The sequence below is a fragment of the Maniola jurtina genome, chromosome 5 (genome assembly GCF_905333055.1).
Source record: "Maniola jurtina chromosome 5, ilManJurt1.1, whole genome shotgun sequence".
NCBI lineage: Eukaryota > Metazoa > Arthropoda > Insecta > Lepidoptera > Nymphalidae > Maniola > Maniola jurtina.
The window spans coordinates 8,643,274-8,657,740 of NC_060033.1; the positions used below are offsets into that span (position 1 = coordinate 8,643,274).

At 37.9% G+C, this 14,467-nt stretch overlaps 1 protein-coding gene across 5 annotated transcripts in view; it reads left to right on the top strand.

The window, feature by feature from the left end:
* The window catches only part of LOC123865342, a 120,755-nt gene extending 106,902 nt beyond the window's left edge, over nt 1-13,853 (top strand). For 4 of the 5 annotated variants that reach the window (XM_045906315.1, XM_045906318.1, XM_045906319.1 and 1 more), the window contains exons 18-22: nt 5,154-5,267; nt 7,211-7,334; nt 7,905-8,006; nt 8,472-8,784; nt 9,075-13,853. In XM_045906315.1, the coding sequence (XP_045762271.1) occupies nt 5,154-5,267; nt 7,211-7,334; nt 7,905-8,006; nt 8,472-8,784; nt 9,075-9,371 (950 nt within the window). In that variant the 3' untranslated portion in view covers nt 9,372-13,853. The remainder of the gene's footprint in view (nt 1-5,153; nt 5,268-7,210; nt 7,335-7,904; nt 8,007-8,471; nt 8,785-9,074) is intronic. The other variant, XM_045906320.1, reaches the window with a different exon arrangement.
* Nucleotides 13,854-14,467: the final 614 nt, after the last annotated feature.

Here is a 14,467-nt window from a genome sequence, read left to right on the forward strand (position 1 = left end):
AAATAAAAGATTTTGAATGTTTATAAGTACTTTTACTAAATTGAAAAACGTAAAAGCTAAATGGTTGTCTTTTTGCCTGTTCATTAAAAATGTTAAATGTTAAAATTTAAAAATACGCCTTAATAAAATAGTCCAAGCTTGAAAACATAAAAATAAGTTCCGTCTTTAAAGCTCCCTTGAAAGCTCCCTTGAAAGCTCCCTTGAAAGCTCTCTTGATTGACGAATGTAATAACTTCATCCGAGTGTCACTCAGCTTATACTCAGTCTATATTTAGTATCAATGATTCCCCTTACGTCGTCGTCAACGCAGAGACCTACCTATCTACTACAGGCACATGCCCGAAATTGGATAAAGGAGATTTCACGTGTTTATATAAGTATCTAAGATATTTTTGAACCGCGCGTTTTAAAGCCGTGGTGAGCCATTTAAAGCCGTTTAATAAGATTTTAAGTTTAATGAAAAATAATGATAGGATTTTCCAGGATTTGAAAAGTGCGATTTGAACAAATTAATTAAATTTAGGTACTATCTATCTCTACAGTGATTTATAATTTAATTTTTAGGATGCTGTTTTTACCTACACTACGGTGATTCTTTGGAGAAGAGATGATACATGATGCCGAACTAAAAATTGAATAAGCCACACATTGCAGCATTTTATTGCATGCATGCACCTACAGTATTGTTGCATAGCACTCAATAATATTCAAAACATTTTATCTTCTTAATCTAGCATATCCGTTCAAGTTATTTAGTCTTAGGAGAGTTATGAAAAGGGGCGTTCCCCCGCTGGGTGACTTCTCTCGAGTCAAATTAGCGCTTGAGACTGAATTAATTACCGCTCGCCGCTTCGTTGACATCCCTCGCTAAAGAGTTGCCGCACTAAAGTGATAATCATGATTTTATGTGAATATATTGGTGGTTTGGATTCGAATGCTCCTCGATATTTTTTTAAAGAATTCCTGATTATAGCACCTACGTAAACGCTTAATTAATTAAATAAAAAGCTTATTATCTATTAATACGAAAAATGTAAAACTAAAATAACTTATTTACAATTTTAGATTTATAGTTAGATATACACGCTTCTATACATAATTATTTCTTATTATGTATACAGAATACAGTGGATGAGCCTATCTTGTAGTTACAGTAAATAAGTAACTAGGTAGGTATTATGTAATATTTTTTCATTTTCATAATGAACAACATAGTTTATTATTATAACAAACTGTACGATTTTAATTCCAGATTTCCTTTTCTAAAAAACCTCAGGTGTAATAATTGCACTTCGTTATTCATTCATTATTCATGTTTATTAGGTGTGTGGAGTCAGTCGAATATTATTATGCATCTCGATATTTTAATGGAGGGTACCTCTACCTACTTCTATTTTTCACAGCGAATGTCTTCCCGTTACCCGGCAATATCCAATTTGTACAACCCTCGTCAATTATTATCAAGTATCGTTTTCAATTGACAAATAAAAAATAACACAAAGTGCAAACATAAAGAGTTAATTTTGCCCCTTTTATTGTTCATATTCACAAGTGAAAATATCTAATTATTCTAATATATCTACCTGTAAGTGCATACATTTTTAAAAGACTTGCAATATTTGCTGTGTATGTGTCGTGCAAACATGACGATTTTTTGACGTCGAAATTGTTGATAATAAAGCAAATATGGTGAGACCTTTCTCAAAAAATGCATATGTTTTATTGGGAGAGATGAGTATACAACACATACAGTATTTCAATACAATATGTATTGAAATACTGTTTCCTCTAAATCTGATCTCACATACTTTTTTAGCAATCTCTTTACCGAGTCTCAAAAATTCAATACGTCATTTTGCAACACAAAAATATGTTGCTAAAACGCCATGTACTCATAGCGAGCCAACAAATTGTTTCCGCCCGAAATGCTTTTACGGCGATATTCGATCAGGATGGGGAATTGAATTACCGAAATCGGAAATAGACAACTGGAGTTGAATAAAAGTGTGGATTTGACCGACGTGACGCAAAGTTAAATTATAATTTTATTCGGGTTCATTCATTTATTTCAATAACGCTAAGATTATTGTTGGTAACTAATAACTAAGGAGTATGTATAGTACCTACTTGTAGTTTAGATTTATATCTGTTCTACCTGAATCCTACACACTGGTACTGATTTTGAGCACAATTAAATTTTAGAGTATTTGCATCCTCTTCTTAATAATATAATGTGAAAAAAAAAACAGATATAATTTGACGGTTTTAAATTTAATTTAGAGCTGTCAAACCTCATTCATGACTGTAGCTGTCAGTCGCGAGCCTTTTTAACCCCCGACCCAAAAAGAGGGGTGTTATAAGTTTGACGTGTGTATCTGTGTATCTGTGTGTCTGTGTATCTGTCTGTGGCATCGTAGCGCCTAAACGAATGAACCGATTTTAATTTAGTTTTTTTTTGTTTGGAAGGTGGCTTGATCGAGAGTGTTCTTAGCTATAATCTAAAAAAATTGGTTCAGCCGTTTATAAGTTATCAGCTCTTTTCTAGTTTTCTTGTAGAAAAGAAGGTTAGATAACCGTTAGGTTCATAATATTATGTCAATAGACAAATGTCAAGCTGTCAAGATGGACGTTGCTTAAATACATAATTATTTATTTGAAAATGATGTTTTGGAAAACTCAAATACTTTGGATCGTCGGGGGTGTTATAAATTTTTAATTTACACTTGTCATAAGTACATTTCAAAAAATTATAATAACAAGAGTGAGTTTTTATGTTTAAATTTGTAGCGTTCACTAAAATTTAGTCTTTAAATGTAAAATTTATGTGCTGCCCTTTTTTAGTAATATTAAAATGAAAAAGACGCAGATACTCTAAATTTAGTTTAGAGAAAGACAACAGAATCGGCGCCACCGTCAGTGTACTATCCATGTTGATTCGTTTTGAGACACGGGATTTTCTATAGGATAGTCCGATAAAGTCTTTTTGCTTTATAGATGTAGCAACGGGACGTATCATAATCATTGAAAGTACGAGTAAACGATCTCGTGTCTCACACTTGTTGCTAAAATCTGTGCTCTTTTTAATAAATAAAATCATGCAAACAAGAAGACTTAGACTGTAGACCTAGACTGTAGAGCGTACTTTGACTTCACTCAAACTTAATACGAGACTTTTTATGACAGCAACATAGCGTTATCTCGTTCTAACAGTGTCTTAAGTTTAAGCAAAGTCAAAGTGCTCTATAGATCTCAACCTTAAATGAACCTTTTCTAAGGTAATTCTAGAACATAGAATATGATGTCAGTATTGCATAAGAGTTGCGTACATTGGTCTTGACAAGAAGTGTCGCCAATAAAGCAACGGTAAGCTATTTGCCACGGGTCGCGGTCCGGGTCGATCTGTCAATTGACCCCTTCATTAGGGAGACGCTCATTCGTTGCGCGCTCGCGTCATCTCGCTATCCGCAGAAAACATTTGCTATTTGCCTTTTGACCTTTTTGTCCGATCATTTTATATTGGTCGTACGATTTTCAGGAATGTTTAGATTAGATTGTTTAAGACTAAAATTTATACAGATTTGGGAAGATTAGGTAATTCTTTTTAGGGTTCGGTACCGATAAGGTAAGGAAGAAATCCTGTAAATGAAGCTGGAGGTACGCCGGCGCCCGAAGCCTAATGTACAAGACAGACCGGCAGAGTCGAGGCGCGGCAACTCTAAGTTTTATTTACTTTGGCATAACGGTGGCGGCGCGTGGCGAAACCTAGGCGCGACCAAGCGCGGCGCGCGTCCTTCTTGTTTTATTTTTAGTATACTAATTTCAATGATATATCAACTATAAAAAGACTTGACTCCACTCTGTCCATATGCGCTGGCCTTTTTTTATTTTAAAAGAATATTAGCCATTTCAATCATGATTAACATCCTCCCCCCATTTCCCCTTCAACTAAGCTAACTAAAGTGGGGTTTTGATGTGAATTTGTGTGTCCATCCTTCACAGCTATTTATTTCAGTAGGTACTACTTATGGATTTTTTAATATTTCATTAGCGATATAGGCAACCCTGACGGAGCCATGAGTAAGAGGGGTCAATATCGTTTAACCTCACAATTGACTCTACGAATTAAAGTGACCCGCGCTATTGCATTGAGTGCTCCTCTCACGACCCAATGTTTCTCTCAATTTAGATTATTCGAAACGGTATTAAATCTATATTCTTTAACTGACTTAAGTGATATTATGCAGGGTGTTTTTGGTAGTGGTTAGTGAGGCCAAAATTTAAACTTATGGGAAATAAAAATTGACTAAACATCGTAAAACTTTCAGTTGCTCATAGTTCGAGATTCTGTGTCAGCTTTGTGCGTTTAAATAGCTTTATTTTTTGAAACAAAACTTTTCTTAACATTTCACAAACCTCAGAAGCAGACAGAGTGACTTTGCAATTTATTCGTTAATTTGCAGTAATTAGTAATAAATATTTAACTAAGCTTCATTTAATAAATAAATATGGCGTGTAAACATGTCACCACAGATATAGTTAATCACTGGATTTTGCCCGCGACTTCATCATCGTGTCCTACATAGCTTATAGGGAGCACTCAGCATCGGATCGTTGGCTCCGGAGATTAACCCCATATACAATCTAATAAATTTTACCTCTATAAAATTATTATTATTAAGTAGTAAAATAGTAAAACATAGCGTCACAAAGAATACTTTTTATTGGCAAAAGTAATAGAAGCTCGCCAGAATTTAAGCCCCATTTGAATTTAAAATATTGGTTAATATCCGTCCGAAATATTGGTAATGTTCGTCCGCGTTAATCTAGGTTTTTTATAAATCCCGTGGAAACTCTTTGATTTTTCCGGGATGAAAAGTAGCTTATGTCAAATTGGCAGTTCCTCTGTACTGCAAATGTTTATGGGCGGCGGTAATCACTTAACATCAGGTGATCCGCCTGTTCGTTTGCTCGCTATTTTTATTAAAAAAAATAAGTACAGTAAATTTTTATTTCTGTAATAACACGAAAAATCACTGCAGTACCTACGAGGTGTAAATTTGACTTCCAATCATGTACATGAACGTATGTAGGTAATTGGGCGTGTAAAACGTAATGCGCATATTTAATAATAATATCCCTTTCATTGTTTTCAGGTGTGAGCGCCAATAAAATCGCCAAGCGAACGGATCTGGCGCCCAACAAGGGCGGCCCGTTCGCGGCGGCTCTACGAACGCTCGCCAAGAACGCCGGCCCCGACGTCAAAGACGGTGAGTCGCACGCGCTTTTATCCTCACTCCTTACGCTTGAGCAACTATTACAAGATTGACGCAGATTTTTTTGAGTTAAAACTCGTCGAAAAATAATGAACAATTCGGTTTGAATAACGATCATACATAACCCGAAATCCATGATCATATTTTATTTCAGTTGTGAAATCAATAAAATAAAATCATACTTAAACCGATTACCAACGCACTGTGTCAGTTTAAGGCACTTGTCCGGCCTCCGATGATTGCAAGAGTTGAGATGAGAAACGAGTTTAGCTAAAAACTAGAAACGAGTTGGCCAGCAATGAGAAGCGAATATAGTGGGGATAGTTTTGTCGTTGGGATGGGGTTTTGTTGCGAGTTGACGAGCAATTTCTCGCACCGCAAACTGTACGAGAGTTTTGACCGCCAAGAGTAGGCGAGTTTTTTCTTAGATAGTTCTTGCTGTTGCGACAAACTAATGGTGAGAGAGTTGCCCCTGGCAATAAGCACAGTCAGCGATGAACTATTAATTAATATATATTTATCTGTTATTGACATGGAATCGATTCAATTGATTGTTCGTTTTATGAACGAAAAGAGTCGAAAGGTAGCTTTCCTCGTTGGCGGTGGGACAAGTAGCTGACATGATTCAAAATCCTTTCTTAGCTAATGTCCGCCCTTGAAGGAATCTACTTTCCTGATTTCAAAAAAGTCGCAATTTGCCCTCGCTTTATCTATGCTTTTATATGGTAAAAGTTGCTCAAGCGTTTATATTTTGTTACATTGTTTTATGCTTACAAATAGCAAGCACTTGTTGGGTCTATACGTCCATAATTCGTATTATTATACATATCTGTTCTCATCGGCGATAGGAATTCGTTTAAAATTCATTTGGATCCTATGCAAACTTTGGACCGTCCGTTGTTACAATACGCAAAAAATTATAACTCAGATTACTAAACACTGAAGTATTTAAAAGATTTGAAGCAATACCTATATATTAAGTCGACGTAGGATTTAGTAAAATTGACTATTTACGAGGCATTAATACTTAAGACATGACTCTTACTAACTTTTTTTTCAGGAACGTTTAATTAAGTACCTACACAAAATTTTATTTTAGTACTTAGACACTTATTTAACTTCTAATACGAAGCTTTTTGTTGTAATATTCAATACTGTAACTAGGTCATAGAATTTAAATACTAATCATATCTATTCTTAGTTTATGATGATGAGTTGATATTTGTTGATCTAAGGATGTATATTTTATGCCTTTTTAATAATTTATTAATAAATCCGTAATTAAAAATTGGATGTGTAAATATAGAAGTTGCCTAGTGATTAAAGCATTAGGTATTATGTCATGAACAGTCACTGCCATCATTATATCGTCAAAAATAAATTGCATTGAAATAACTTGAGGCAACTTTACGCTTTTTGCACACCGACGCACTCGCACCGCACGTGGTATGCATAATTTACGTCAGGCCGTTAAGAGAAGTTTCTTAAGCGTGCTCCCCAGTCCTCTACATATGAGGTAGTTTGGTTCTCATTTTGAATATCAACCAATCAAACTCTAATTTTGTAGACGCGTTATAGAATGTTGGTGTCTGTGGTTTGTCAGATTTCCGTAAAAATATCTAGTTTTGAAGATATATGGGTAAAGATTTGCATGTAAATCCTTGAGCCCATGTAACTTTTAAACTACATATTTTAACGAAAATCGGACACATTTTAGCAAAACACAGACACAGAAAGGTTCCTAGAACATATGTACAAAGTTTCATCAAGATTGATTAATTAATATTCAAGTGAGAGCCAAACTACCTTGGCTTGGAACTTGTTTGGAGCTCACTACGAATAAACTCCTCTTCATCGGTTCGCTACTGCGTGCAAATGCGTCGGTGTGCTAAAGGCGTTAGCGGTGAGGAGTTCTCGCTGACCTCGCGAGTGTGCAGGAGCGGCGCCCCCCAGCGCGGAGCGAGAGGGCAACAAGGACAAGCCGCCGCCCGCGCCGCCCAAGCGCGCCTCGCCGCACCACCTGCCCGCCAGCGGCTTCCAGCCTTACCGACCTGATGATCGGTTGGTACCTCTATCTCTTCTCTAAACACTCTTCGCGTTTGCACTATCAAAAAAATTGTCAGTCAATGGGGGCTGCCGACAGAAATGAAAACTTAAAACTATAAAATAACAGTGATCTTTTTTTGGATTAGCAGTATCAGTAACAATTATACTTATAGACCGTATATATAAAGTGCATCTACTTAACGATTTTCATCGAGTTGGACGCACAACGCACGCTGTTTATTATAATAGTTTACTGGTGTGTACGCCGCCTAAAAATGTAAAATGTGATTCACTGGACATGAGTCAAATTGTATAGTCGGGCAAATATAGATAACTGTCTACAGCTTTTATTTGACTTTCATACAATCTTCCAACCTCTATTTTTTTATCCTCTTTTTTAAAATCCTTTCTTAGCTGAAGTCTACGTTCTAGAAAGAATCTACTTTCCTTATTTTCAATTATTTTATTAATAACAGTAACGAAAATTTTCGCTTATAAACTTTCATCCCATGTTTAACCATTCTTAAGAGGTAATAGTATTTTATGTTGCCACATTTTTATTTAAATGTAATTTTGTCCATCCAGGTTAACGCATCCGGCAGCTGCCTCGTTCCCCTTGCTGGAGCCGGCCGCCTACTCGCCCTACGCGCATCCCTCCATCTACTCCAGTGCTGCGTTGCAATACAGGTAGTTAAGGGAGTTCAATAATAATTAAGGCTCGTCGCATATTATCAAAAAACTCTGGCGACCGTCCGTTTACCCGCACCTATCAATTTCTGTTCGACTAATCTGTGTTCAGGTCACGATTATCCGCCAGCTGTTCGATTCGGAAGCAAACTGTGTACGAGGTCTAATACAAAATTAAGGAAAGCGCGCCTTCTGACGTTCTGATCCGGCTTTCAGACAAGTTGGCGGGCATCAGAAATGAACGTCAGATCAGACAATATTCGGACAGTCTGCAGAGTCTAGAGCAAAATAAGCTGAGTGGCTTCCGGCGCGTGTCAGATTGACCTGACATACACTTTTTGATAATATACGGCCTCAACGGTCAAATTACGTAACTTTGAACTTTACTAAAACATATTTTAAAAATCAAATCACACTCACAATTTGATTTAGTAATTTTGAAAAAATTTCCAAATTCCATGGCAGGCTCGCGGCGGAGGAGCAGATGTACCTGGAGCGCGTGTTCCGCGGCGGCGTCGGCATGGGCGTGAGCTGGCTGCCGCCCTACGCGCTGTACCCGCCGCTGGCACCGCCGCTGCCGCTCGTGCCGCATCCACACGCGCACGCCCACCACGCGCACGCGCCGCACCACGCCGCGCACGCCGCGCATCCGCACCCCGCGCACGCCGCGCACGACGATCGAGAGAAGGAGATCGCGCTGCAGAGGGAGAGGGAAAGAGAACGAGAAAGAGAATTAAGGTGTGCAATTCTTTCTCGAGCTGCGTTCAAACATTGTATTACGGTTTGCCCGCCGTATCCAACACTTATGCCGAAACATTATTGTCTGTGCGGACGTTGGCGTAAACGTCTCACACGTACTTCAGAGCATGTGAGGTTTACAAAGCCTAAGTTTAAAATTTCCTGCGTGTTCCTATACGATGAATGTGGTATTTCGGTTGTACATAATCTCTAAATTAAATTTACATATGTGCAACAAAGCATTACTTTTAGACCCTCCAATTTAGAGCTACATACATTCAAATCAGTATGAGTGGGCACTCAGCAGTAATATGGAGTGGTTGCGATTCCAGAGATCGGGAACAACGGGAGAAGGAGCAGCGCGAGCGTGCCGCGCGGGAGAAAGAGTCGCGCGCGCGCGACGCTCTGGCGGCCGCCGCGCTGCACGCGCCGCACGCGCTGCCCTACGCGCTGCCGCGCAGCGTGCCGCCGCTGCTGTATCGCCCCTACCGCCCCTACGCCTACGACGACGAGGAGGAGCGTGGTGAGCCCGCGCCCGCGCCGCACCCTGCGCCACACGCGCCACCCGCCGCGCCCGCGCCCGAGCCCGCGCCCGCGCCGCGCACGCCGCAACCCGCGCCCGTCTGATGAAGCCCCAGCCGACTGCAGTGACCGGCTAATTGAGCAAAAAGCGGCTTCATGGAGAAAAAGTAGTGAATGCGGGAAGCAAGGGCCGACTTGCTCTTGAATGAACCAATCGCGTACACCCGTGATGACTGATTAACCAATCAAGTGCTATTCGCAACCAATCGTGACAATGTTCAAGGTGTTGCTGATTACTATGCCAGTAGATTATAATGTCATATAATAGATATAATGAAATAGGTGCAATGTAGAGCGATGATATCCGGAAAGTAGCTGGCATTGAACGATCAGTGTGATCGCCTTCAGACAAAAAAATAACATATTGCTACAACCTTTTTCATTTGATTAACTATAAAATTCATTGTCAGTTCAACCGTTCAGTTCTCAGTTTTGCCTACACATGTTATAAAGATTTAAATGAACTCTTCAACTTTCAGTTAAAACTGTCAGTTATTTGTAACTGCGCATGTGTAGCCGGCTTAAGTAATATTATACTTCCCGGTTTTATTTTCACATTCCTGAGAATAGCCGATTAGTTGGGCATCCATTCAATGGCAGTCATTTTCCGGATGTCATTGCCTCATGTTGCACCTATTTTATTTTACCTACTATATAAAACTCTACTGATATAGCGTTGTTACTCGCGCATTAAATCTGATTAGCCATAAACAGATAACCAAAAAAAAATCGAGCCACCTTGCAAACGTTCATATTTTACCAAGCACCTGAAAAAATCCCTTGAGCACTCCGGGCTATACGTGACGTGATTAGGCGCCGCCATAGCGTACAAACTACAAGGCTTTCAAATTACACTACCTGCTTATCGATCTGTTGCAGCTTTCATAATTTTTAGGAAGTATGTATTTAGAAAGCCACAAACGGTCGTTTGATTTAAAATTATATGGCCGCGAGTAAAATTACTGGTTTTTAAAATTTGTTCCTTAATGCAAATTAATAAGGTTCAATTTTTAATGAAAGTGTCTTGTTTGCTCGTGGTCATTTAATTACAAGAAATATCCTGCTGTAGTTATTAGCTTTAATTGACTAACTGACTGCTTTTGAAATGGGCTATATCAGAAGACTCACTCCGTGGCTCCTTCATTCAGCTCTTCTTCTCTACCTTCGTTTCATTCGGGTCCTTCGCGAACATCTGACTTCGCACTAAAGCACATCTGCCAACATAAAGATAAAATTGACGTAAACGTAATAATTTTTCACATGATATTTTTTATTATTGCCGGACATTGTTTCCTCACCCATACTGTGGAAAAAGACTCATTATTTTTGTATTTTCCATTAACGCCTAAGTTGCAATAAAATTGACTTGCCTAATATGCGATATAGCCATGAGACTGTTTACCTAGAGATTTAGGTATTATATTTATTGGAGTGATATTTTATAAGAAATATATCCATATTTTCAAAACGTGAACCACCTTTAAACCATAAACTAGATATTTCGTACTGTCAAATCTTGACTTCCACTGTCCAAAACTCCATTTTTTTTTATTTGCCTCAAATGTTTTCCTATTACTAATTAGTCATATTTCAATTGATTTCTTACAATAAATTTATTAATACTACTTATTAGAGGCATTTTCCCAAATATTGGATTACATATTTCAAAACAGTTGGTGTAATTTGAAAGTGGTTTAATTGATTCTAACAAAAATACAAACGATCGTACTTCGGTACAAGCCATATAATTTAAATGTTGTATTTCCAAAGCCGTCGTGAAGGGCGCGTCCGGACTGATGAGGCGCCTACGCCGTCTTTTCTTGTAAACAAATTGCTAAATGTGATGTTCTGCCGAATTCTACTTCTAAGACTGACCCGAAATACAAAAATCGTTTGTGTACTCTGTTACTTACAACTATAAACCCTCATCGATACGGCATCTCTGTCTCACCAATGTGAACAGATAAAGACAGCGATATCAAATCGAGTGCAATAGAGAAACTGAGTTCCTACACTGTGTAATACGAATTTGAAAACCAATGTCATAGAAATAAGGGTGAGAATCGAATCTACCGGGAGCAGAGTTGCGGCGTGGCGGGTATATGTGTGCAATGTCCGCTTCAGATGCCTGTGAGCTGCCAAATTACTCCAATTTATCTATCGATTACGAAAATGGTGATTATAAATTACTACAATCTCACTTGTGATTGGCTAAAAGGGCATACTTTCTGCGATAGTGCATTTCGACCAATAGCGAAAGCGTGCTAGCCAATCAGAATTGCTTGCGATCAACACACTGTAGCTGTCAAAGTACGGCAAACGACTCCCAGGGGGATTACCGTCATAGTTTGACGATCGCGATCACCTCTGATTGGCCGATACTCTCTCGCTATTTTAGCCAATAACAACGATTAAGATTGTATTAATGATTGATGCAGCTTTCCGGAATGGACCATACGTTCTATTAATTATGTGATGTTAAATGCATTCAAGTAAATGTGAGCATTGTATTGTTACGAGCTATAATATTTTTCAATATTGTGGCTAATTCCATTATACACAGTTTCTAAACTAAATTAAAATCACCATCAACAAAGCTCTACAGCCCTGGGTGCGCCTTGGCTTTTGGTCAAGCAAACTTGAAATAAAATTATAATAATAGGTCTTAAATTTACTGCTATCCCTTTCATAAAGTTCCCTGCGGAAAAGGATAGTACTAGATTTAGCCTGACAATTTAGTTTAGATATTATGTACAATAGAACTAGTACCAATAGTATTATCTACTTTATAAAGCAAAAATAATAATTTATTGTATAAATGTAGTATTAATATTGTGTTCAACTAATTTATTGTATTTAGAAAAATACACCTTGTTGTAAAACAACTTTTTGTGGTAACTTGCAATGTGTACATAAGTTTGGGCTAATATTTATGAAATAAACTGAAGTTCTAAATACACTTTGAATTAGGTTTTATGATCACTTTTGAGCAAGTTGGCAGATCACAGATATCTGAAACAGACAGTATTTCGGTCGTGCCCACACGGATTTTATATTAATCTCTACTAATTTTATCGACAATCACTTAAAGTGTAAATTATATAGTGTGGGTATGTGCTGTGCGTGCAGTTTTCTATACGTAGAAATAAAGGACACGTACTGTCGGCCGTTTGTCCTAACAAGCGAAAATAGTCTAGTTGCGCATGACCGATTTCACGATTGGCCGATCAAAATGATTTATTTCACGTACTTTACACTACAATACGATATTAATCCATTGGCTGCCAACTACAGTCAACTCGTAATTGGTATCTTCAAAAGACGCTACTACGAGCTTGGTCGTAGGAATTTAAATAGGGTTATTATGAAAATTATAAGTGTTGGCGTATGAGCGGCAAAGTTTATTAGGCATCTTAAATAAAACAAGGATAAAAACGTAGTATTGTCATTTTTGTTCAATACTTTAGGTATTAAAGTCATAGCTGTCCTTCTTTAGTGACAATAATGAAACATGAACAATTTGGAATTATTTGAATCAATTTCAGAGACAATTGATATCGACAAGCGTTGAAGGAAATATACATAATCGTATACGAGTTAACTCGTAGTTGGCGTAATTGATGTTTTATATAATATGATGGTTGCCAACTACGCATTATCTCGGAAGTATGACATTATATATGGTGGGAAACTTTTTGTTTTATGTTCTAAAATTTTTTGGCATTCACTGGATTAATTAATATACGTGAGATAAATTATAATCGATATGTCGATAAGATTATCCACAGTCAGATGGATTATATTATTATTAATTATTATTATTGTATTTAAAACTACATGAGTAGTAAACAAAAATCAAGTGTACGCGAAAGGTACTTTTCTATCAAGCTTTATTCAAGTTGAACTAATTTTTAAGTTGCAATGCGCTTCGATTATGTGATCTGTTGATTAATGTACATAATGTATGATCGAGTGGAAATATTATATATATCGGCATGTAAAATCTGAGTCGGAAATGAGTTAAATCGGCTGAGCGCCACCGGGCACCTGTAGTATAAAGTAGAAATATATATTTTATACAGTGAGAAAAGTTTTCGCTTGGCGGGTCATCGATTGTAACGTCGCGGTCGGCCGCCTGGGAACGACTTTTTTTTAAGTAGGCTTTAAATTTGGAGCTCATTCGAGCTGCGTGCAATCAGCTTTGCGATAATAAATTACTACTGCATTTTGTGATAAGACTTGAAATCCCTGCAGTATTCCGTGCCCGGGCGACCGAACATCGAAGATGTTCGAAATTTTATAACAAAAAAAACCTCTTTGTACGTTTAACTTAGATAGTTATTATTAATTTTAGCTTTTAATAGGTGTTCAATATTTTTCACGGTTTAATTTCTAATCGACGCAAAGCATTTAGGCGACAACGCCCGCGCCGTGTACATATACATTATAGTTAGACATCATATGGACAATACCTAACAAGTGAAAAAAATATAATTTTATTGAAATACAATCAGTGAAATTAATATATTTGTGCATGCCGAGCTCGCGAGCGCCCTGCTCGACGCTCGACGCACGACGCACGACGCTCGCGAATGGTAGTTGTTTTCATTTTTTGTTTTCCTCTTCCCCTTTCCTCCTCCACGCTTTAGCGCAAGTAGTTGCTGTTTGTTACGTGTGCAGTTTCAGTACATGCATTGAAGAACAAGCAGATGCACATAAACTGACGAGCAATAAAGTTCGCCCACCTCAGAAAATGGGTAGCGAACTACGAGTACGAGAAAGCAGGCACAGAGTCTAGTTCTCGACAACTTACCATGTCGCTTCTAAAGTTATGCCTCCTTAGAGCAAAACTAATCTATTTGCAAAACTGACTTTCGGATATGGCACATTATACTTATTGTTCTGGGTAGTGGCGCTCTAAACTCGCAAAGTACATTATTTCCTGCCGGGAACTGTACCTACCTACTTAAGTAAAAGTTTGCTACCCATTTTTAAAGTGGCCGAACTTAAAGTTTGCGCCAATTTATACCTATATTTTGCATTAGGTCATAATTTCAAATATTACAGACATCACAGGATTTTTTGCCCTTACGTTTTGGGGAGGATATTGGTAGTCTTAAGGTGCGCACGCACTCGAACTG